This window comes from Vespula vulgaris, chromosome 4 (genome assembly GCF_905475345.1).
Source record: "Vespula vulgaris chromosome 4, iyVesVulg1.1, whole genome shotgun sequence".
In the NCBI taxonomy this organism is placed as follows: Eukaryota; Metazoa; Arthropoda; class Insecta; order Hymenoptera; family Vespidae; genus Vespula; species Vespula vulgaris.
Window position 1 is genome coordinate 4,328,022 of NC_066589.1, and position 22,773 is coordinate 4,350,794.

Sequence of the window (22,773 nt, forward strand, 5' to 3'; positions counted from 1 at the left end):
AAATATTGTATAGAAAATTGATAAAGAAAAAAAAGTATAGAGCGAGATATAACCATCGTACATATAGACACGAAATGTACGATATTTTACTTTGAGTATCTCTGAATATAGCTTAAATTGACTTTGTTTTACATATCACTTATCATCGTGTTCTATATGTACGTATGTATGTTAAAATAGTTGGTTATTTGGATGAGCAAATTAAGTAAATGGAATGTTAATCTCGTACGTAGTATAAGTATCAGTGAATATGGATCTAGAAGAATTCGCGAGTCTTCAACTGGATAAGCCTTTGCCTGACACAAGGGTACGTATTACTTTTTTCTATGTACATTACTTTGTTAAAAATATTGAATACTTTCTCAAGAATTGCCCCTTTTCTAATTAGGACGAAGAGCAATTAAGAAAACATACTCTAGACATTAACTTAGAAAAGAAGCCTATAGAAAGGGCGCTCCATCTTCTTACGTAAGTACGTTAGAACGTAACCTTAACTCGAAGGAATTAATATTAATTGATTTTCATTAAGAAAATTAAGATTAATACCAAGTATCAAAAGAAATTTAGCATTATAATGGAGTTATTAATGAAATATACAATTTGGTATATCGAATCACGTCTCTCGGATTAATATTTTATAAACGTGGACTAAAAAGCAATAAGAAAGATTTAATTCGTAAAAGATATTCATTTATCTCGCGTAGATAAACCAGACGCAACGAAGACGAACCTTCGTCAGATCGTATAAAACGCGCTTCCTCGAAGGATTGCACAAGGTGAATAGTTTTGATGTGCAAGCATTCGTATCTGCGTATCGGAGATATTTAATAAATTTTCAAACGAATTCGATTAACCGCGTATTATAATCTTGATATTGACTTTTATCGATATAGCACACGAAGCTTCGGTCGAAATAATTATCGATGAAAAGGATGAATTAAAATTAGAAATGAAAATTTCTTCAAAGAGGAAAAGAAAAAGAAATCGATAGGATTGTAAGAAACAGTTTAATCGGTAATAGTCGTTATTTCTTATTACGTAAGCTCCTCTCCCACTTATTGTTAGAAGGAGGAATCTGTCACATCATTTACTACATATGATTATCTACGCAGTACGACTTCGATAACGTTCGGTTATGTTCGACTTTTCTCGTGAATCGGCGCTACAGAAGTGTCTGATACGACGAAGGAGGAGGCAGTGCGGCTCGCGAGTCACGACGGCCGAATACTACACAGTGCTGTTTATATTGTTCTAAGAGTGGGTGTTAGTTGTTTTTTCGTTCATTCATTCGTTCGTTCGTTCGTGCGTTCGTTCGTGCGTGCGTTCGTTCGTTCGTTCGTTCGTTCGTTCGTTCGTTTGTTCGCTCGCTTGCTTGTTCGTTTCATACCATTCTTTTCTTATTTGATTTACGGAGAACGCAACATCATGAGAAAGGAACGCTGCATTTTCCTTTCTTATGGACTGGACGAAGAAGATGATATTCTAAATGAGAGCACATCCGATTCGTAAGTACCTGCACGACACACTTTCCATCCTCAAAACTTATGCCTTCCGTTGATCGATGATAGCTGTTTGTATCTTCGTCCATTTCCTCTTTCCTGTTTTTTCCCGCTACATGATTCTAAAAATATATACAGCATCGTTCAAGGAGCGCGCAGTCCTGTCGTCTAAGCGTCTCTAATTATATTCCTTTAAAGAAATGTACTTTAAGGAAACAGTATCCTATGTACGTAAATAGTACAAGTATAATCGAAACTTCCCCTTCCTTTTCCCGTTGATCGAAGACATTGACAATGATGATACTGATGAATATTCTCTTTTGTTTTGACATCCCTTAAATACGCAAATTCTAGGTGTATTGTAAGATTTGTGCGATAATGAGAATATTTTTAACATTTTTTCTTTTTTTATTTGTGCATTCTATATACTTAAAAATAATATTTTTTGTACATAGTTCCATCGACACGATCAAAAATAAACAATTTATTTTGAAAAATTTACCAATTGTTTTCTTTTTTTGCAGGAAAGGAGAAGAAATCCAAAAGCTTAGCGTTATACAAAATTTACCAAATCTTTTAGCTACGGACGCGCAATCATGTATGTCAAGAGTAGTTCCCAAAATGCAACAAACTCTCCCTACTGCTTCTACAGAATTTCATATTGCTGCTTCGTCGACATTCAAAACTATATTAGAACGAAAGCTTATCAGCCATACTATCTTTAGTCAAACATTCCTACAAAGTATATTGAACTCGCTTGAAAGTCGTGATCCAGGTATAATAATTTCCTTTATCAAACAGAGATTTATATCAGATCCGATGTACCTTGGTAAAAAGTAATATGATACTTGTATTGTTTGTTCAAAGTGATCTGTCATGCATGGCTGGAGACATTATTGGATGTGATAGAGTTAATGCCAATAGAAGTCATAAAAACACAGGTTTATATATATTTTAACATGACTCATTCCTATATTATTATTTTTATCTATGAAACAACAATAATAATAAAAAAATTTATATCCATATACAGATTCTTCCAATGGCTATAAGTAAAGGACAACTGTCACAACCAATTTATTGTAGGATGATGTGCAGCAGAATATTAGGAAAAATTTGTACAAGATTTAGTTCCGATATGTAAGTATTTTTTGTTAGCACTTTGTTTTACATAAATCTTTATCTATACAAGCAATGTTATAATAAAAATTGTATTTGCTGTATAGAAAAGATAAGAGAATTATTAATTATATTTGTAAATATCTTGTTCTATTCTTGCTAAAATATTGTTGTTAGGATATATAAAGAAGTCCTACCAACAGTACAGTCCCTTTGTCAAGATGTGAATAGTGAAGTACGAGCTAGTATTTGTTTGCAACTACGTTTTGTTGCTGAGGGTCTTGGTACTGAATCTTTAAAATCTGCTCTGCTACCATCTCTTGTAGAATTAGCAAGGGATGAGGAAAGCAACGTACGGTACTCATCTGTGCAGACAATAGTATACTTGCTACCTCATTTTCAAGATGGTAAGATATGCGATATTACTTGACTCGATATTTCGATGATATGCCTTATAAAATTTCTTTAAATTTGAATTATGATTATATGGAAATTCGTTATTTACAGATACAATAAAAACCATCATATCTCCACTTATCAAAAAATTGTGTGAAAGTGCTAGTAAATTAGAAGATAATGTGATATGTATAATTGCTCAAGAATTTGGAAAGCTTGTTCTTGGTTTAGAAAGTAAGAAATTATTGTTTATTTTATATTCAACAATTCTTGTCAGGTATTGAAAAAAGATATAAGTCTAATATTATGATAAAACATATATAGAGAATGCTTCAGATCCATTAAAAAATTTATATAAAAAGTTTAATTGATCTTTAAATCATTTTCAAAAAAAAATATAAAAAGATTTATCTTTATTTCCATTAGATTTTATATAAAAAATAATGAAGGAAAGTTCTTATTCTTTTCCTCATATTTATTATAGTTTAGCCATTATTTTTCATCGCTTATCTTAAAACTTATATCTCATTACTTATATGAGGCAATAATTACACAGTGTTTCAGGAATAAGTGGCCAAACTTAAAAAACATATTTTATGTATTATAAAGTACATTGATTCCAATTCTAAGCAAAAACTAACTCACTATCACTACATTTTATTGCGAATAAAAAATATTTATAATTTGGAAAGAAAATTTTTCTGAATCTATTTTTTCATTTTTGAAGAGTATAAAACATGTTTTTAATCTTGGATCTTTTTTGAAACATTGTGTATAAGAGATTCAAATCTTATCATATTCTATAAAATATTATAATTTTAGAGTACCTATCAGCTGTAGAAAAATCATGGTTCTTGAAGTATTTTCAACAACTTGCACAGATGGGTATTCCGACTATGAGGAAACAAATTAAACCAGACCTTCCTTTAGTAAGTACAGAATATTCAAATCTATCAATAATCAATATGTCAAACTGAAATTTAAAATGTAATTTTTAGCTTGATAATAATTCTGTTGATTATGAAAGATGTTTGGAATGTCGACGATGTTGCGCATTTAATCTACCTGCTATGTTCATCTTTACATCAGCTTCTGCAGAAGACGTGGATTCTTTACTCTCCACTCTTAGTGCTTTAACCAATGATTCTTATTATATAATTAGAAAAACAGTTGCAGGTGGAATCCACGAAGTGAGTAATACAACGTAAATTTTCAAAATAAAAATGGATGTATATCATAATAGATAGTTTTTTTTAATTTGTCTAAATAATATAAAAATTAGGTTGCAAAAATATTAGGAATGAAAAGTGGCAAAATCAAAGCTGATTTCGTAAAATTGCTAAAAGACGATCCTGAGGAAGTATTACAAAAATTAGTTCCAAACATATCATCAACACTTGAATCTTTAGTTCAAAGTCAAATTATTGGAACAGATAAAGTGGTAAAAATAATTTGATAATTACTGAAATTAAATATAATAAATCTGAAATATACTAATGTTCGATTAAATTCATAAATTATTACTTGACACAGGATTCTACCTTAATGGAAATAGGCAGGGCTTTGTTGAAATGCGAAGCAGAAATTGCAGCTACAAATAATTGGAGACTGGCTTCTACTATGCATGCACAACTTGAAATATTACCCAAATGTTTTCCCAGTGACTTTATATTTTCTTATTTTGTACCAATGAGTTCATCTAGAATCTTGCTTGCAGTAAGTAGAAAATAACTATTGAGCATCTCTTTTATATCATTATATATTAAAAATTATATAAATATCCAAATAAAAATGCTTTACGATTTTCTGTAAATTTTAGAGGCCATTACCAGTACGTCTTGCCGCTGGAAAATTGCTTCTTGTCTTTCTACGGTACAATACTAAGCTTATCCAAAGAGCAGAACTTCGAAATAAAATCAATGTTGAACTAGCTAATAATCCCGATTGTTATGTGAGAATGATGTTCGTCCGTATGATGGTAGAAGCATTGACCATGTATTCTTCTACTTATTTTAAAGAACACTTTTTTACTATGTTATTAAATCTTATTGAGGATTCTGTAGCTAATATCAGATTAAAAGTAGTGTCTTTATTACCCATTTTAAAGAGTCAACTTTGGATACCTACAGATAAAAAATTATTGACAGCATTAGAAACAAGAGTCAGACATTTAATGAACACTGAAAAGGATAAAGATGTAATAGCTACGTTAACGAGCGTTATTCAGAAGTTAGAACAAACGGATGTTAAATATGAGAGGCAGAGTGTAAGTTATTTGTACAATTGAATTAGCATTAAAATAGAAACTGATTTCATAATAATAGATGTTTGATTGTAGACTTCAAGTAAAATAACTAAGCAAGATTTAGAAGATGCTAGAAAATTAGAGGAAGAAAAAAAGCTATTAAGTTTGAGCTCTGGAAAGACAGCTGTTTCTACTGGAGCAACTTCGAAAAAAATTATCAGTCCTCGTAAGTTTATTGTATTAAAATAAAACCTAAAATTATTTAAAAAATCAAATTATTTATTATCTATATTAAACAAATTATTTTTTATGTATATTAATTATGTATATTAAATAGCTGTACGAGGACGAGTAGTAGAAGGAACAACAAAGACATTGTAAGTTAAGCTTTTTACAATGATTAAAATTGTATTTATTTTATTAAATGTTATTTATAATTATTTTATTATACTTTATCACATTCTATCCTTTCATTGATATTATTTACATATTATGTTTCAGAGCACAATCTCGACCGAAAGTAGAACAGTCTCCGCAATCGGCTAAAGCACATAATATAACTAAGTCGCCACCTGTGAAACGTAAGTTTAATTATTTTCTATTCTTATAATTATTTGAATAAACTATATATTTCTATAGATGACCGTTTCTTTTTTTTTCTTGCAGATATTACAACTCCACGGCATACACCAGAAACTTTAAAAAGCAGGTAAATACGTTTCTATATTTACTTCTTTATCTTTTTCTATATCCAGTGCTTTGTTTTTATAAGATTGATATGTAAATTACTGATATAACAGCTTTCTTGCTTCAAACAAATATATAAGACTAATATACAGTGATATATTTTCAATTAGTAATCTTATAAAAATAATTAGGACAGATATTTTACAAAAAGAATTAAAACGTATACGTACGTACTTATTATTAAATAACAGGCTTTTTGCATGCTAAACAAACTACTGTATCTATTCTTTTTTGAGCTACGTTTTTTCGTATATTTGTCATTAATATATATGATATAATTGATACATCTTTTATATTAAGACTTATATATATTCAGCATTATTCAATTAAGTTAAAACAAGATCTATATGCTAGCATTCGTGTGCTTCTAGTATTTCTAGCAACAACTTAACAAGAGATTGGTCTAACAAAATGCACCTGATACAGTATCTGGAAAGAATGGGTCAATCCTCTTCAACCATTAATGTATCCTCTTTATTTAGATGGCCACATTTGTGTGATCTTGAACATAAGGGATTCACATCTCATTATTGTACATGTTACAATATAGATCCGCAACACTTATATCCTAGAAGTGAACTAAAGCAAGATATTCTAAAAAGTATCCTAACAACAGATCCTTGCTCACAAAAAGCTTCTACTAACATTGTTGTCAGTGATAAAACCCCAGTCATTGCAAACTTTCCTATGAATTATAACAACTCTTGTTGGGCTTCTAGTTCTGTGCATGAGATACCTGTAACGCTGTCAGACAACGAGTTCCTAGTGGATGCAGGTATTAGAATACCAAAACTTTCTTCACCCAAAAATACACCAAAGTGTCCAGTGGAAAACTTAAAAGTAGCCATTACAAGAATGAAAAGAGACTCTGATGGGGAGCAATCTTGGAGAAGCACTGCAAGTTATAAAGGAGTAGAATCTAAAAGACATTCTTCCATCGAATACGAGGACCATACCAAACCAATCGCAAATACGACTGATCAATTGAAAACTATACGTTCTATGGATTATGAAGAAGGTTTAAGACATCGGAATATGTTAAAGGAAAATTCGAATGAGCAATTAATCGTTAACTCAGAATCGAGAACTGAAAGGTATTCAGTATTTCGTCGTAAATTAAGATTTGGATTTGATGCGAATCAAGGAAGATCTATAGATGACAAAGCGAAGAGAAATTCGTTAATATTATACAAAGATAAAACAAAAATTACCCAACCCAAATGTGGAATAGAAACTCTTAAACGACATTCTATGAATTCTGGTTTGAAACACCCAGACTATTCTAAGGATTCTAAACAAAAGTTTAAACGACATAGTTTAGATATGACAGATTATTTTGGTCGAAATTTAAGACGATATTCAACTTTGGATGTAAATCATAATCAAGGAGTTAGTAAAATTCCCCTAAGAGGTATTGTAGTATCAGGTAGTAAAACGGCACCAACTACTAGAGCTTCCAGTCCTGTTTCTTTAGGATCTGTAATCAGATTTAATAGTGAAGAGATTGAAGATGTCCCAAGTTCTACTACCGAAAGGCATTTAACAAGAAGTTTGAGTAATGAACAACTCAATAAAATACGTCGTATACTTGTATTTTCACGTAATACACCAGTTAATACAACCGTAAGTCCAAGAACTAGAGATAGTAAATTACCTGTACGTTTACTGAAGAAAAAAATTTGAAAAATATTGCGTAATTGGGGCCCTCAAATGCATTTGATATAATACACACAAATTTCTACGTACTGATCCAATTTTCATAAAAATATTGAATCAAAATAACTATTTAAATAAGATGTGATTCATACTAAATTGCATTTCAAGGAAAAATTATTTTAACTTAATAATTTTGTGCAAATTCCATAGGCATCAATATTTATTTTTTAACGAATGCACACATCTATTGCAGTGCTAATTTTTATAAATCGTATAACGATTTATTAAAAAAAAAAAAAAAAAAAAAAAAAGAACAAAAATGTACATATCCAATATGTATTATTTTTCATTATTTCTGGTAATTATTGATGATAGGCATACGTTCTCGCGCCTAGAGACAAATTTATACTTAGAAAATAGAATGAGAAAATATTTCTGCAAATAATAGTATACTTATAAAATTCAGCATAATGCTTTCATAAGCAGGAGAATCTTTTTAAGCATTTTATATTAACATGCTTGTTACTTACTCGTTATTTAAATTTTTTCGATATTGTGTATTTTTATGATATTTATCATTTAGTTTTATTATTATTTTGTTTGTGTCTCTTTGACAAAGCGACATAATTTATAAAATTATTATAATTATTTAATTGAAAGTGGATAATTTAATATTAAATATCTTTTTTTACAATGATAATGAAAAATATTTCATTTTTTAAACTTGATTTACAATAATGTTTCGCATTTTAACATATGAGCATATTATTTATCTTTTATTCTTCAAAGTACTTATTTTTAATAATTACATTGCTTTCTAATTTTAACAAAACTAATATAAGATTATTCTTCATAAATAGTAGTTTTTATAATACTATTAAAAATATGCTATCATTTAACAAATAGAAATTGAGGTGCCTGCTTGTGTTGTAAGACTATATGTTAAGTTTAATGATTGAAAAATTTAATGAAAAAGGGGCAATTGTTTTTGAATATATTAATAACAGCATGATAAACTTGTAATTCTTAGAAGTTATAAATTATATTTATTAATAAAAAAGACCTTATATTAAGGAAAAAAAAACTAAGAAGAAATAAATAATGAAAAGTAGGATTACAGTATTGTAAATGCTAGTACTAATCTAGTCCATATAGATATAAAAAAGAAGAATATATAATTTTGATAATATTCTTCAAATAGGATTTTATTTGTTTACTTCTCATGCTGTATATATATAGTAAGTTATAGTAGTATATAACAAATGTTTCACTTTGCAAAGAGATCCTATGCAGTACCAATATTTTAGGTTTTATGTAGGGCATACGAAAGATCTGGCCTCTGTAATAATACGCTTATAGAAAACATTAGCAGAATTACACATATTACTGCTTAATAATATATACATTACTTTAATATTAAATATAATCATAGTATTGAATTATTTCCGTTTTCAAACTAGTTTGAAGAGTAGATTGGATTTTACATTCTTCTTATAAAAATATATTCACTATATGATTCATAATCTTATTGGAGCTAATATATTTGCAGATATATGTGAAATGGATTTCTATTATAAAAATTTCTAGTTTTTTCATTTCCAATAATGTGTTAAGATAATACTAAGGGAAATATTCAAGTCACGAGTCGATTACAATATTGTGTCTTAAATTAAATATTTTTAGATATTAAAAGTTTTAATCTATAAAAAATTCATTGTTACGAATAGCTACAAACAAAAACTCGTGGAGATTATAATATTCAAAGATTCTATATGAAGATATATACGAAAGATATGTTCAATTACTCACTTATTTATATAGAGCTTGTAGATCATTTCTTTGTAAAAACTGTAAGAGCCTCAAAACCAAAGAAATAATTAATATTTCAATACACTAATGTACAAAACTGTAAAATTATTTATATTATTGTAGTCATAATATATATGCGTCAGGATTGCGTACGCGTGTATTTATGTATGTATATTGTAGATCTATTAGATCTATTTTAGATATATTTAAGCTTTTAAACAGGCAAGTCAGTTTGCTAAATTAATTATATAAGAAAATGTATAATATATTATTATGACGATATATATATATATATATATATATATATATATATATATATATATATATATATATATTAAAATTTCTTCATTTAGAAGACATATATACACATATATGTAAGTCCCCGAAAAGAAGAAATTTTATTTTCAATATCTGTTTAAGCTTAGATAAAAGTATTAAGTAAACAGAAGTTGAAATTTAGCAGCTTAAAATAGATATTGTGTGCCGGTTTTAAATAACAAATATACCTCTCTCCAGGAGCAGGATCGCGAAGAAACAGAAAGCAAAATTGTTTGTTCTAGTTAATAGAATTAAAGTGCAATATACGATTAAAAAAAAATAATGTTAATCATGATAGTAAATTTAGTAAAAAATAGTAAAGAGAAAGTAAGTTTTTGAGTATAAAAAATTTGTAATGAGCACAGAATTATTTATATTATACATATAACTGCTTAAATGCAAACATCAAATTATATATCATGGCTATTTTTGAGAAAAGAGTATATGCATTAGATTAGATATAACATACTTGTAGGTATAAAAAAAAATCATTTTTATTTGCTTTATCATTGTATCATGATATAATAACAAAATATTCATCCTATGAAGATTTTATAAACTTTATTATAATTTTTCTATTTATTATAATTTTTTAAGGCGATGTAATGAAATATTTTATTAATTTAAAAAAAAATATTAAAATCTAATATAGAAAATTGATAAAATTAAATATGTAATTAGGAGCTACAATGTGGTGGATGTTGATGATTCGAAGAAACACAAGTTAACTTGATGGAAGATTACGCTTGAATCATGAAAGGATCAAAATATATAATGCAATTCTGTCTTTATCAATCTTGCTTAAAATACTGCTATTTATTTTTGTACAGATTTATCATATGTAATGACTTTGTGCCAGAGAAAAATATCTAGTATATGTATGAAAAATCAAGTTGAAACATAGCATAGAAATGAGCTTGTGCAGATATATATAGTACTTGTGTAAATGGATGCATAGAACATTTTGTTTTTTACTTTTTACAACTTTAAAGACATACTTATACATTTTACTTACTTTAAAACTTGCAGAAACAAAATTCTTTCATAAGCAGAAAAATGTGTCTATTACTTAATATTATTTTAAAATTGATAAAAGATAAAACTGATAAGAGATTATTATTACGAAAAAATTATTATATAAAACTATTACATTTTGTAAATTTTAAATTATTATTTTCTCGAAAAACGATGTTATATGCATTCATCTCTCAATTACTTTATTTCATCGTAAATATTTATATATTATTATTTTCTTTTGTTAGAAAATATTTTTTAAAACCATTACATATAATGATTAGCTATTCTCTCGTTCTTATAAAATGATTTATTTTGAGAATTTGCTCTGTATTAGAAAAAAGAGAATCTGTGATCATATAAAATTATTTAAAAAAAAGAAATAATGAAGTTATGTTAACAAAAATGTAATAAATAGAGAATTCGTTAAAAAATATTTTTATTATTCATACTACCGCTAATATATAAAAAATAATAAATAATTGAAACTGTATTTTTGTGAACTAGATCCATCTATAATAAAAATATAGTTAAATGTGATAATTTCAACAAGATATTTAAAAAAATAGAAAGTGAATTTCTAGATAATTTGTACCATCAACATTACAAATATTACAAAAGTTGATTGTAGTATTTCATATATCATCACTGAAAATGAATCTACTTTTATCAAATATTTAAGATTAATGTAGCATTTACTTTAAAACGCATTCTTTGCAAATGTACATTCATACTGTTATAAATGTCTTGTCAATAATATATACGAAAGTGTTTTATTTTCTTTATATTTATTATAACTAGCTTTATGTTTTATATATTTCTTTTAAATCGTTTCAAAATTACGACTTAAGTGAAATTATAACGATAAATGAGTATTGAAGATACAATACACACAAATATTTTTCATATATCTTTATTTCAGCTACTATCTATTTTTTTTCGGTAACTTCATCTACTACAAATTGTATGCGTTTAAATTATTTGTTGCACTATAATGATTTGATTTATTTTTTTCTATACTTAATTATAAAAATTTAAGATAATGATATAATTTTATTATCAGAATGAAATTCTACTATGTAGCCGTGTAGCTTGGTACATAAGCTCCATTAATTACACTTATTTCTACAAATTTACTTATTTCTATAATTTTAGAAAATAATTGAATGACAATAAAACTTATGTTTTATAAATAAGGATATTCTTTTGTTTCTGTAATGAGGTCTTGACACGTTTCAAGATTTATATGCTATTATTTTTAAATCTGTTATGATTGAAAAAAAGATAACAATTTCCTTCAAAAAATGTTTTCATATTACTTCTCAGGATTTATCACATTGATATAAAAATTGTATAAGTATTATTTCGTTTGAATATCGTTGATATCTAAATGGTCAGCTTTGTGTAAAAGCTCTATTTGTTGGACTCTTGTTGTATAGATATAGTAAATAAATTATATTTGATATTAAATTATCAAAAACAAGGACTTTTTGTTGGTACTTGTAAATACATTATTAATTGGACTTAAACACACGAGATATTTCGATTAGAATTTCTATAAGTATGACGAAACAATCACATTATTGTATAAAATCAATCGATAAAAGATTTGTTAAAAAGTTCAAATTTACCATAATAGCATTGTATCGAAATAGATAAATTTAATTTAAAATCAATCTAGCATTATATATAATTCTTAAACCAAACTGTTATTTATTTATAATATATATATATATATATATATATATATATATATATATATATATATAGTGTATATATGTATATATATATATATACACACACACATGTATCTACCTGAGTTATCTTGATTACATGTACGACAATAGATGGCTTACTTCTTCCTTTGCATATCTAAATGTAATTGAAAATCTAAAAAAAGGAATTCTTGAATTTCCTGATTTTATAGACTTTCTATGATAATAAATCATAAATGAAGTAGGATTACAGTAAATATATTATAAAAATGTTCGGAAAGTTCGGATTTTGATACAATGGTATGCAGTATATACAATTGAAAACTACGTTCTTAAGCAATTTTTGTCGGAAATTACAAAATAAAGAAGAATTAATTGTGACTTGATCTGCATTAATAATTATGTACATAATTAATTATTAAAGTATACTTAAATATCCTTTCTTTTTATTATATTTTTTGTTATGTATGATTGAATGATTCAAAATTTAATTCTTATATTAGATATGATCAATTATAACTTAAAAATTAACACGTGCATTTGATTATTTCACGTTAAAAATTTTGAAATAACACTTTTTTTATAATTTAAAGAAAATTTATTTCATTGATCATGCTTTCATTAAAGAGTTAATTCTATATAAGATCAATAAGGATATATTGTATCTTATTTCGGAAATCTTTAAATTTTAAAGAGAATATACCACGTGTTTAATTTTCAAGTTACACGTACTACAATTTTCCGCAATAAAAATATATTATGACTATAATAGTACTTAATATTTGACTAGCAAATGTTCCTAAAAGTGATTCTCAATCTTGCCTACATCTTACATACAAAAAAAATTTTAGATGCAGAACGTTTTTTGCTATGATTAATTCATAGAAATACTACTAGAATGGGATTAAAAAATGTTCATATTCGTATCGAGTGATTTATGTTTGTGACTTCAAGTACTTTTATATAAGTATGATCACTTTTTTGTCATGACATGGGAGACGTTCGTAAGTGATTCCATTAAAAATGGATCGCTCAAAGTGGGTTACCCTGTACAAAATCCCATGTAAGTATACAGATTTACCATTATTATAAATTATTTTATAAATTAAGTAAATTTAAATTATGATATGAAGATCGCTTGTTTAAATTAAAGTAACATTACATTACGGATGCATGCTCTAAATAATATAACAATTATGGTATGTTCAGCGCAGTCAGTTTCATTTACAATATACAAATTGTTTAATAGAATTGTAAATTACAGAGATATAGTACCAGCTTTATCTTTGAAACTCTTAAAATTAAATTTTTGTCTAATCATTCCCAGCGTATTTAAATTTATATAAGATAAATATAACGTTAAATATCTTACATTATACTATCTTTATATATTAATAACTGATATATCTGCATAATTTATCATAGTTTGATGTCTTCTGTCTTTGTGTACAAGTTAATTATACTACAAAATGTCCAAAAGAATCATGTATATAAACCTGTTCAAAAACCTATTTTATAGCATATATTTTATGAAGCATATCATGTAAAAATCAAGATAATTTCATCTTTACATTTTGTATATTTTCATAATTTTAATAATAGATATTATTTATAAAGAAGATATCATTTACTCTAACTATGTAAAATTGTGTATAATGCAATAGAAAAAAATATTATAAAATATTACGAAAAAGTACTCTAAGATTTCTGATACCATCTTATTATTACTCCACACAATTACTATTTTCAGTCTTCTGATAATACTACTTTAATACTTTTACAAAATTCATAGCTTTAAATGGAAATTTATTCTCCTATACTTTCTTCATACAAGGGTATGCTTACAAAAATTTAATTTTCAAAAAGAGGAAATAAATTCAGAAACACGTATTGGATAAAAAATAAGCATAAAAATACAATTGTTTTAATTTTATATTAATGCAACAGTTCTCAAAAACATAAGTGTTTAATAACATGTTTAAGAACTGTGTGTTACTATTGAAGAATATTTATGATACTATGGCAGTATTCTAAAATGTACATCTGTTAAATGGCCTAATATTAATTTTGACTTTGAATACTTATTTCATCTGCCCATGGAGCAAAAAGTATATGTACATGTCTCTCTCTCTCTCTCTCTTTCTCTCTGTAAGTGTATGTTTTATGTATATATATATATATTTATATAATAGAATATCTTATATTAATATTTTAGTGCAAAACAACTTATACTGATTTTATAGTATATACTTCTATTGTAGTTATTATTGCATTAAATATCACCTATTACATCAATCTTCCCAATGTATTAATTAATTTAGTGCAAGATTTTACTCTGTTTACTCCTTTAATGGAAAAAAGGAAGTGAAGTATTTTACACAGGTTGTAACATATACTCTTCATTTCCATTATTAAAAGAAGTGTGAAATAGGGCACATAACTTTGGCAATATTTATGTTTCAGAATATATTCAACTAGTATCACTTAGTTATTTTGCTAATAAATATTTCTCTTTTTCAAAAGATCTTGCATCACTAAAATAAAAATAAATATTTTTGGTAAAATCTTACTTCATTCATCCATTCTTCTCCTCAGAAAATATAATTATACAATTATTAATATGTAACTAAACGCGAATACACGATCTTTTAAGTACATTTGTAACTTATAGTACTTTTGTAAATTATATTGTAATCGCACCAGCTATTTCGTTGCATAGGATTCAAAAAATCAACGAAAAATAAAGAAAATAGACTTATAAATTTGAGACATTTATGAATTCATATGCTAAAGACTTCGTATGCTAAAAATCTGCATAGTTTAGGATTTATTCTGATGTCTTCTTCTATATATAGTGCCATTTGATTGCCCAAAGACCTACAGTAATCTTCGTATAAATTTCTTCAAAGAGGAAGAAGACTATTAAAACTATTTTCACCTTATTCTTTTTTTTTTTTTTTTAGAAAATAATTTAATTATATTAACCCTGTGTGTGAACGTTATATGCAACTGACTATCTTCATTGCATTATTTGGTTGCACAGATGCTGATGTACAGTGTTATGGTATAATCAGTCTAAATAAGGAGCCCTTAAGTACATTCTTCAATTTTCACTACAATTATCTTATATAGAAGTATACTCATATAAAATAAAATGTATTCAAAAAATGATATACTCATATAAAGTATACAATGCATAGTATTTTTTTATCCTAGGGCAGGATTCTTACTCTATACAAACTATTACAGTTTTCATTGAGTAGATTTTAGAAATTGTTTAAATCGTTGTAGGAAGTACCGTATCATTGACCATATTTTTACTATACGCTAGAACTTTAAATTCCTTTAATTTCTATATATATATATATACCGTTATACGACGTGATGAATTCGATTCAATTAAGTAAGAAGATGATATAAAAATATATAAAACAAGGAAAAATTAATTTTCGTTGAACATAATATTTTGATCTTGTAATGATTTTGTTGAATTTGTCACGATCATTATTTCTTTTGTTAACAGTGTACATACCAAACATGCATAAGGGCTTTTCGAGAAATATATGTGCAAGTTACAAGATCATTGCATATAGTGTAAATAGTGGCAATAACTCGAATTACCTTCTCTAACGCAAATACTCCTATTTGGGTTTTGGATTCCTAGGAACTTCAAGTTTTCCACTTTCTTCCCAAAAACAACGTTGCTATGGACGTTACGTTATTTAAGCTTCCTGTTTAGGATTGACAATTGTTAATTACCAAGTTCATTTTTACAAAACATTTTTTTCAACGCATATTACTTACTTCAGGAAAAAGAAAGTGTTCACGAATGGGTTGAGGTTGCTCAAAGGGTGAGCTGCTTATATAACCGGGTGAAGGAGACTCACTTTTTTCAAGCACAGGAGTAATATTTGCATAATTAGCAGATGACGTTCGACCTTGCTCCACCAAGATATTTCGATCGATTTTATAATATTCTTTTCCACTACGAGGCCGAAGTGTAGTAGTTAAAGCTCTGCCTCCCAACCTAAGTTAAAGAGAATCGAAAATTGCTATATAATCTTGATTCATATATAAAAATAAAATGAGTAACAAACCTTAAACTATCTGGCGTATCGGATGACGAATGAGAAGATAAGGAAAGTGTCTCGATATAATCAGACATATCGGAGGTACCACTGCTTGTACTTCTGGAGTCAATGTAAGGTGCATTACTCGATATTTCACCAGGGCTATTAAACCCTTTTGTACTTTTCGGCAAACACGTAGGTATATCGGCTTCCGCAGAGGATGATTTTGTAGGTATTTTAGTCTTTTGAAATTGAAATGATAATTCCCTCAAGGGATCGCTAGATTTCGATTTTCTCGGTAAACTATTGTGATAGCATGTAGACGGTGGACTTTTTCGACATATCGACAAAGCGTTTTGTTTCTTCGCCAATACTACGGACGACGTTTCGAATTCAACAAATTCGGTCGTTCTATGGCTGAGAGAACCAGTGGATACGCCCGAGTCATTGCTGCTTGAGGAATCCCTGTTGTGACCAGTTTTCGATGGTACGGACGATGAACGACGAATTTTTATGAACGACGGCTGAGACGAAGCTGCAGATATCTGTCCGTTCTCCTGATTTATTTTCATTTCCGAGTTCATGCAAGATGTATGTGGCTCATTGCTTATCAGGGAAGCCTTATCGGCTTCGCTAGAGCATTTATGTATGGTGAGAGTGGACGGGAACGTATGAGTTTCGTCGTCTAAGTAATGAGCCGATTCGGCCGAATAAGATCGTTTTCTTAACAAAATACCGATAGTTCCAGTTGGTTCCACGCCATTGCTACCATCCAAAAGACGACGTCGAAGATATGGACTAGATAACATCGCCGATCCTGGTACACGATATTCTGAATCGCAACGTTTTTTACTTCCATCCGTTGATAAAGAGCCTGACAAAGTTGGATTGCTTGAACTTTTCATACCATTGTAAATTCTGGAGAGTACTTCTTTGGAACAAGCATTGTGAGCCGGTTGCATCGGTAGATAACCAGTGAACGGTTTTTTTGGTATCTCTTTATCCGGATCCATGACTAAATAATCATTGTCTCTTTCTTTTATGTGACCACATTTTTGACAAACTTTAAAGGAACCTTCTTCGCTTGATGCTTCCATTTTCGTATCTTTCAACTGATCAGCGAACTTTTCTAGTTCTTCTTGCGAAATACCACTTTTTGTTAGAACGTCTTTACTATTTTCGTAGTGTTCTAACGATTGAGTAAAATCTATATTAGCATAATTGGTTTGCTTAGATTCAGATTGCGTGTCGGTAACAGGTTCAATATTTTCGTAATTATTCGATTTGCTGCTCGTTACACATTCACAATTTTCGTCAGCTTTTTCTTCGTTAGTCTGTCCTTTATTCGCTCTTTTGGCAGTGGCGTAAATAGAAACATCGCCACTGGCATTAACGACAGGCATTTTTCCTTCTCCCGATAATTTTACAGGATGTACAGTTACACCCATAGGTTCAATTCCTGCTCCACGTCGACAATAGGGTAAAACGAATCCGGCCCAGCTCATGACATTGTGGCATGGGCAGGCTGACGATGATCTGGGCGATTGAACGTTAAGTTTTGCAGGACAGCCGCATTGTTGCAAAACAACAGCTTGCGGAGCTTGAGGTGTATCGTAATTGGGATAAGTTTTTGGCATCGTTAAACACTCCTTTATCTTCCTTGGAGTGTCGTAATATTGATCAGTCTGCAATGGTTGTTCCAATAACATGTGATGTCCTATAATAGCCTTTGGAACGTCATAATTTTCGTAAGGTCCAACATTGCTATTACGTACGCTACTTTGCACGTTACTCTTTTGAATGTGCACGTTAGTGGTGATTTGTTCGTTCGGTAGTGGCATCGGCGGTTTCTTGGACTTTTTCATGGCAGTGCATTGGGACGGTTTCGGTGGTCTTGGTGGTAAAACGTTTGGACTGAGCGACGAACGACGAACGCTCTGTACCTGTGAACTTTTCGATTGAGGGCAGTGACAATCAACTTGTTGAGATCCAGAATAATCACTGTCGTGACTACTGCTGCTATAAGATGATAAAGAGAGTCGGTCAAAAGCTCGTGGTTGGAGATGACACGTCAAACTGGTGACTGCACCAGCTGGACTACCTATACTACTTGTGCCGGTACCCGTTATCAATGTGGAGGATTTCGATACAGTTCCTAACTTGCTGATACAACTGGCACATCTCTCGAGACCAGTCGTACCTTGACGAGTAAGCGAACAGGTACGCCATTCGCTAGGTTGATCAGTCAATTCCGATACAGAAACTGTGTCTCTGCAACTGTAATCACCTTCACCGTCGGTCTGTTGTCTACTTTCGGCGGATGACCAATAAGACGAGCTGCCATTCTTGCAACTGTCACAATGGTCTTCGTATGATATTGTCGAAGAGTACACAGCCGAGGGAAAAAAATCGCTTGCTCTAGTCTCAGATCTACTAAATTGTCGCCGCGGACTATCTTGTACTGAGGATTCACGGCCAAGTGGTCTCTTCTTCGTAGATAATTTCCCCTCTGCAGCCAAATGTAATGTTTTAACGATATCTTCACCCTGATCCGTTATTAAGACATGAAGGCCTTCGCCACGGCCACATCTTGAACCACCTTCGAAGCAAAATCTTCCCTCGACAACACCGTAACGTCGTAAATGAGCGATTTCCCATATTCCAACTAACCTTGGTGGGATACCAACCGTAATACAAAATCGGCGATCCTGAATATGTAAATGTGCTGGGCCGTTTGTAAGTTTTGCTTTTGACGGTGCAGTGGATATCAATATTAAAAACTGTTGATCTGTAAAGATCAAATAATCATTGTATCAGACAATGACCATTCGGGAAAGAATTATATTATTAGCTCGTAACATACCTTCTCCCAAGTTATTTGATATCTTTACTTGCCACTGTATTAGTCGTTCTCGCGTATCAAAAGCAAGTACGACAGTTACATCTTGACAAATAATAGCAATTGTGTTTGATTCTTTATCAAGGGTAAAACCACTTTCTACTCCAAGAAAATGTTGTAAACTTAAAGATGCCTTTGTCTGCCCTTGTTTATAACGATCCTTGCTATCTCCATAAAGTTGTAAATGCAAGCAATCTGAAAGACAAAAGATACTTTTATATACTGTATAATATTACTATTGCTTTTAAAAAAATATATGTGCATGTATTTAATTATGTAATAATATTAACTTTCTAAAAAAAAAACGTGCGCGTGTATGTGTAATAAACTAAAAGAAAAAAAGGCCATCTAAACTAAAGTGTTCCAAATTAATAGCTACAAGATCATGCATTGGTAGCTATTGCTAGAAGTAGGGTAGCCCTCCAAATTTTTTGTTTCTTCAGGCAGTTAATCTCTAACAGATGTGCCAGCTGTCACCAAAATGTATCAAAGGAAGGATCCTTCATTCTGATAACAAGCATAAAAGTATTCTTTCAAGGCTAAGAAAATAAGAAATGCAGACGTTTTGAACAGAGTGTTAGCTGTCTTTGTTTTATTATTTCAAGTTACTTTATCATTAAATAAAATATGTTTCTTTAATGATTCAATTTTTTAATCAAATTAATTTAATTAATATTTCATACTTTAATTAAAGATGAAATACAATCCTATTTATTGAATAAGAGATTATTTATAAAAAAGAAACAATCAGAAAAATTGTTTGAAAGACTTCATAAAAAAGATACAGCTAAATATATTACGACTATATGAGCAAAAAGATAAGTTCATTCAGTTCATATCATGAAAATACCAAAAATAGTAATGCATCAAACTTTATAATGCAATCATAACATTTCCTGTTACATATCTCTTACTAGAGTACAATGCACCCATATACCAGATAATGTTATTGCAAGCTTACACGATCTCTCAAAACAAATATTATGCAAAACAATGAAAAGTAGGATTTACCTGCTACTGGTGATAATTTTCTCATTACGCACCATCGTGACTTCCACTGTAATCAAGTAAATATTTTTTGTTAGATTTTTATTTGATTAAAGTGATTAATTCACAATGCCTATACATTCATTAAACGGATATTAATTTTATTGAATCATGAAATTTGAATAAATATTAGTCATATTATTGGTAATAAACAAAACATACAAAATGCATATTAAATAGTTATACTTTACACAATTTAGATTTATGTGATGAGTCTGGAACTATTTAAATCCTTATATATCCTCTATGACCAAAAATAAAAGAAGCAGTTACCCTCCTTGACTCAAACACTTCTTGCTACCCCAATACAAACAAAGGAAAAGGGAATTAGCTTTTCATAGCTTATGCTATACATACTGGTGTATGATATATGCTATATAATATACTATATATATACTTATACTCATATATACTGTATTTATATCATATTCTTATATCAGTTCATATATCAAACAGTAAGTAAATTCTAAGAAAGTATAAATATTCTTTACTGAAATATACTTAAAATAAATAAAATATGATAACTTATAATCTTATCTGTTTATCGCATACGTGTATGCATGTGTGTGTGTATTTACTTTTTCATTTCATATCCATTTTAATTCTGATAAGTTAAAAAATCAAATGACTTTTATTGTTAATATGCATTTTGCTAATCTCGTATTTATATTACTTTATTGAATAAAAACATATGAAATATATGAAAAAATCCATGAAAATACATGAAAAATTCAGATGGATATTTTTCTGAGCATAGATACATATACATATCGATTATATGTATTTCATGTATTACATAATTTTGCTCGATATAGTAAGTATTACGTGCTCAAGTGGCCTTCAGGTAGGTGTCGAATAAGTACGATACGCAAAATATTATATAATAAAGGATGGATCTTTCTTTGTTTCTTTTGTGTTCAAAGAAACCGGCGCGTTGCCGCTACTGTCAACGTGTAGAGATTCAGGAAATAAAGAAAGACCCTAAAGCAACAAGCATTATCGTACTTCGAATTGTCGATTATAATATTTCTTAAAGCGACGAACGTACGAAATAACCGTACAAAAAGAAAAGAAAAAATCACAAACATAGATACGCAAGTGTAACTAACTCACCTTCTTCCCATCGCGAAACTTGACGTTCCCTTCGATGATACAATTGTTATCCACCATTGTAAAAGTCTTCTAACTCGTTTTTCAATATCAGATATTTTACTCATCACTTGGTAAAAAGAACGTGATTTGTTATCGCGTCACGAGAATTCGCGAATTCGAATTTGTGAAATATTCTATTGCCAGGCATTGGAACACTCGTATCCTCGCGTCCTTATGTTTCTCCCATTGTCCAGTGGGTGGAAGAGAAAGAGCGCGCATACGAATCACGCGGTAAAATCCATACTTCTCGACGGTCGAGCCCGGGCATCCATCTTGGCAATCTTGGTTTGCTGCGTGCACTGGTGCCCCGTACGGCTGTGATGGCGACGAGGGGGACACGCTGCTCCCGATAGAATGTATTCCACACATTTCACGTCCCTCCTTCTTTCTTCTTTCTTCCCCCACCACCGATCTCTACCAACTCCTGTAACACTCTACGTTACATACTCACACGCGCTTTGTGCATTCAGAAGGGAGCTACGTAAAAAGAGGATGGAAGAAGAAAGTGAGATGCAAGACAAATCGTAGCTCGCAGCTGCACTACATTTTTAGGGAGGTACATCTGATACCTACTTATACAATTAAACTAACATTTCTGAGATATTGCTCTCGGATAATATTCTTTTTTGTTCCATTGGTAATTTAAAGTAGATAAAGGAAAAGAATGTGATAAAAATAAAACGATAAAGGAAAGAATTTTTTGTCAAGGAGACATTTAGTAATATTAATTTTAGAGAGAAGGATGGGAACGTAATCGATTGTACTCGTGCGATAAAACATTTACGATCGAAAGAAATATTCTATATAAATATAATATTATCGAATTTATTAGTTATTTGATTAATATTTTTTCATTATGCGTGATATAGTTTCACGCGTATTGAATATTCAGCTTTAATTTTATTTTGATTTAATTTTACGCTGCATGAAAGCAATTTGTAATCACGTGATATTCCCGGCAAAAGAAAACGTCCAATTAAATTGCAATCGCCACTTTCATTTTGCACGTCTAGTAACAGATCAGTATTATCGAAAAAATTAAAGTAAGAAATAAAATAAAAAACGTGAAAACATGATAAAACAATTA

The 22,773-nt window shown here is 29.4% G+C and overlaps 2 protein-coding genes across 4 annotated transcripts; one reads left to right on the top strand and one right to left on the bottom strand.

Moving 5' to 3' along the window:
• The first annotated feature begins 163 nt into the window (after positions 1–163).
• On the top strand, positions 164–11,559 carry LOC127063268 (serine/threonine-protein phosphatase 4 regulatory subunit 4-like). 3 transcript variants are annotated; one of them, XM_050992792.1, is made up of 17 exons: positions 164–1,505; positions 2,024–2,274; positions 2,367–2,440; positions 2,533–2,639; positions 2,796–3,025; positions 3,126–3,248; positions 3,837–3,943; positions 4,013–4,204; positions 4,297–4,455; positions 4,548–4,730; positions 4,834–5,280; positions 5,353–5,485; positions 5,597–5,636; positions 5,761–5,840; positions 5,926–5,968; positions 6,378–7,629; positions 10,471–11,559. In XM_050992792.1, exons 1-17 carry the CDS (start codon positions 1,426–1,428, stop codon positions 10,492–10,494), a joined length of 3,525 nt encoding a protein of 1,174 aa, XP_050848749.1. In that variant the 5' UTR covers positions 164–1,425; the 3' UTR covers positions 10,495–11,559. The 3 variants fall into 3 exon arrangements, with proteins under 3 accessions (XP_050848749.1, XP_050848748.1, XP_050848751.1); XM_050992791.1 differs by lacking the exon at positions 10,471–11,559 and having other exon boundaries at positions 166–1,505; positions 6,378–7,982; XM_050992794.1 differs by lacking the exon at positions 10,471–11,559 and having other exon boundaries at positions 170–1,505; positions 6,726–7,982.
• Positions 11,560–13,438: 1,879 nt separating this feature from the next.
• LOC127063269 (uncharacterized) lies at positions 13,439–22,736 on the bottom strand. Its single transcript, XM_050992795.1, has 6 exons — positions 21,648–22,736; positions 20,499–20,544; positions 19,452–19,682; positions 16,616–19,376; positions 16,323–16,545; positions 13,439–16,249 (listed from the first exon to the last, which is right to left on the bottom strand). The coding sequence occupies exons 1-6, from the start codon at positions 21,702–21,704 to the stop codon at positions 16,241–16,243; spliced, it is 3,327 nt and encodes a 1,108-aa protein (XP_050848752.1). The 5' UTR covers positions 21,705–22,736; the 3' UTR covers positions 13,439–16,240.
• Positions 22,737–22,773: the final 37 nt, after the last annotated feature.

Bases quoted from the DNA above. Each gene is read 5' to 3' on its own strand.
- LOC127063269 (XM_050992795.1), bottom strand. From the start codon at position 21,704: ATGGTGGATAACAATTGTATCATCGAAGGGAACGTCAAGTTTCGCGAT. The intron at 19,683-20,498 runs GTAAATCCTACT...TTTGTCTTTCAG, and splicing joins AAAATTATCACCAGTAGCAG to ATTGCTTGCATTTACAACTT. The intron at 16,546-16,615 runs GTTTGTTACTCA...TCTTTAACTTAG, and splicing joins GATACGCCAGATAGTTTAAG to GTTGGGAGGCAGAGCTTTAA.
- LOC127063268 (XM_050992791.1), top strand. From the start codon at position 1,426: ATGAGAAAGGAACGCTGCATTTTCCTTTCTTATGGACTGGACGAAGAA. The intron at 2,441-2,532 runs GTTTATATATAT...ATCCATATACAG, and splicing joins TAGAAGTCATAAAAACACAG to ATTCTTCCAATGGCTATAAG. The intron at 5,486-5,596 runs GTAAGTTTATTG...TATATTAAATAG, and splicing joins GAAAAAAATTATCAGTCCTC to CTGTACGAGGACGAGTAGTA.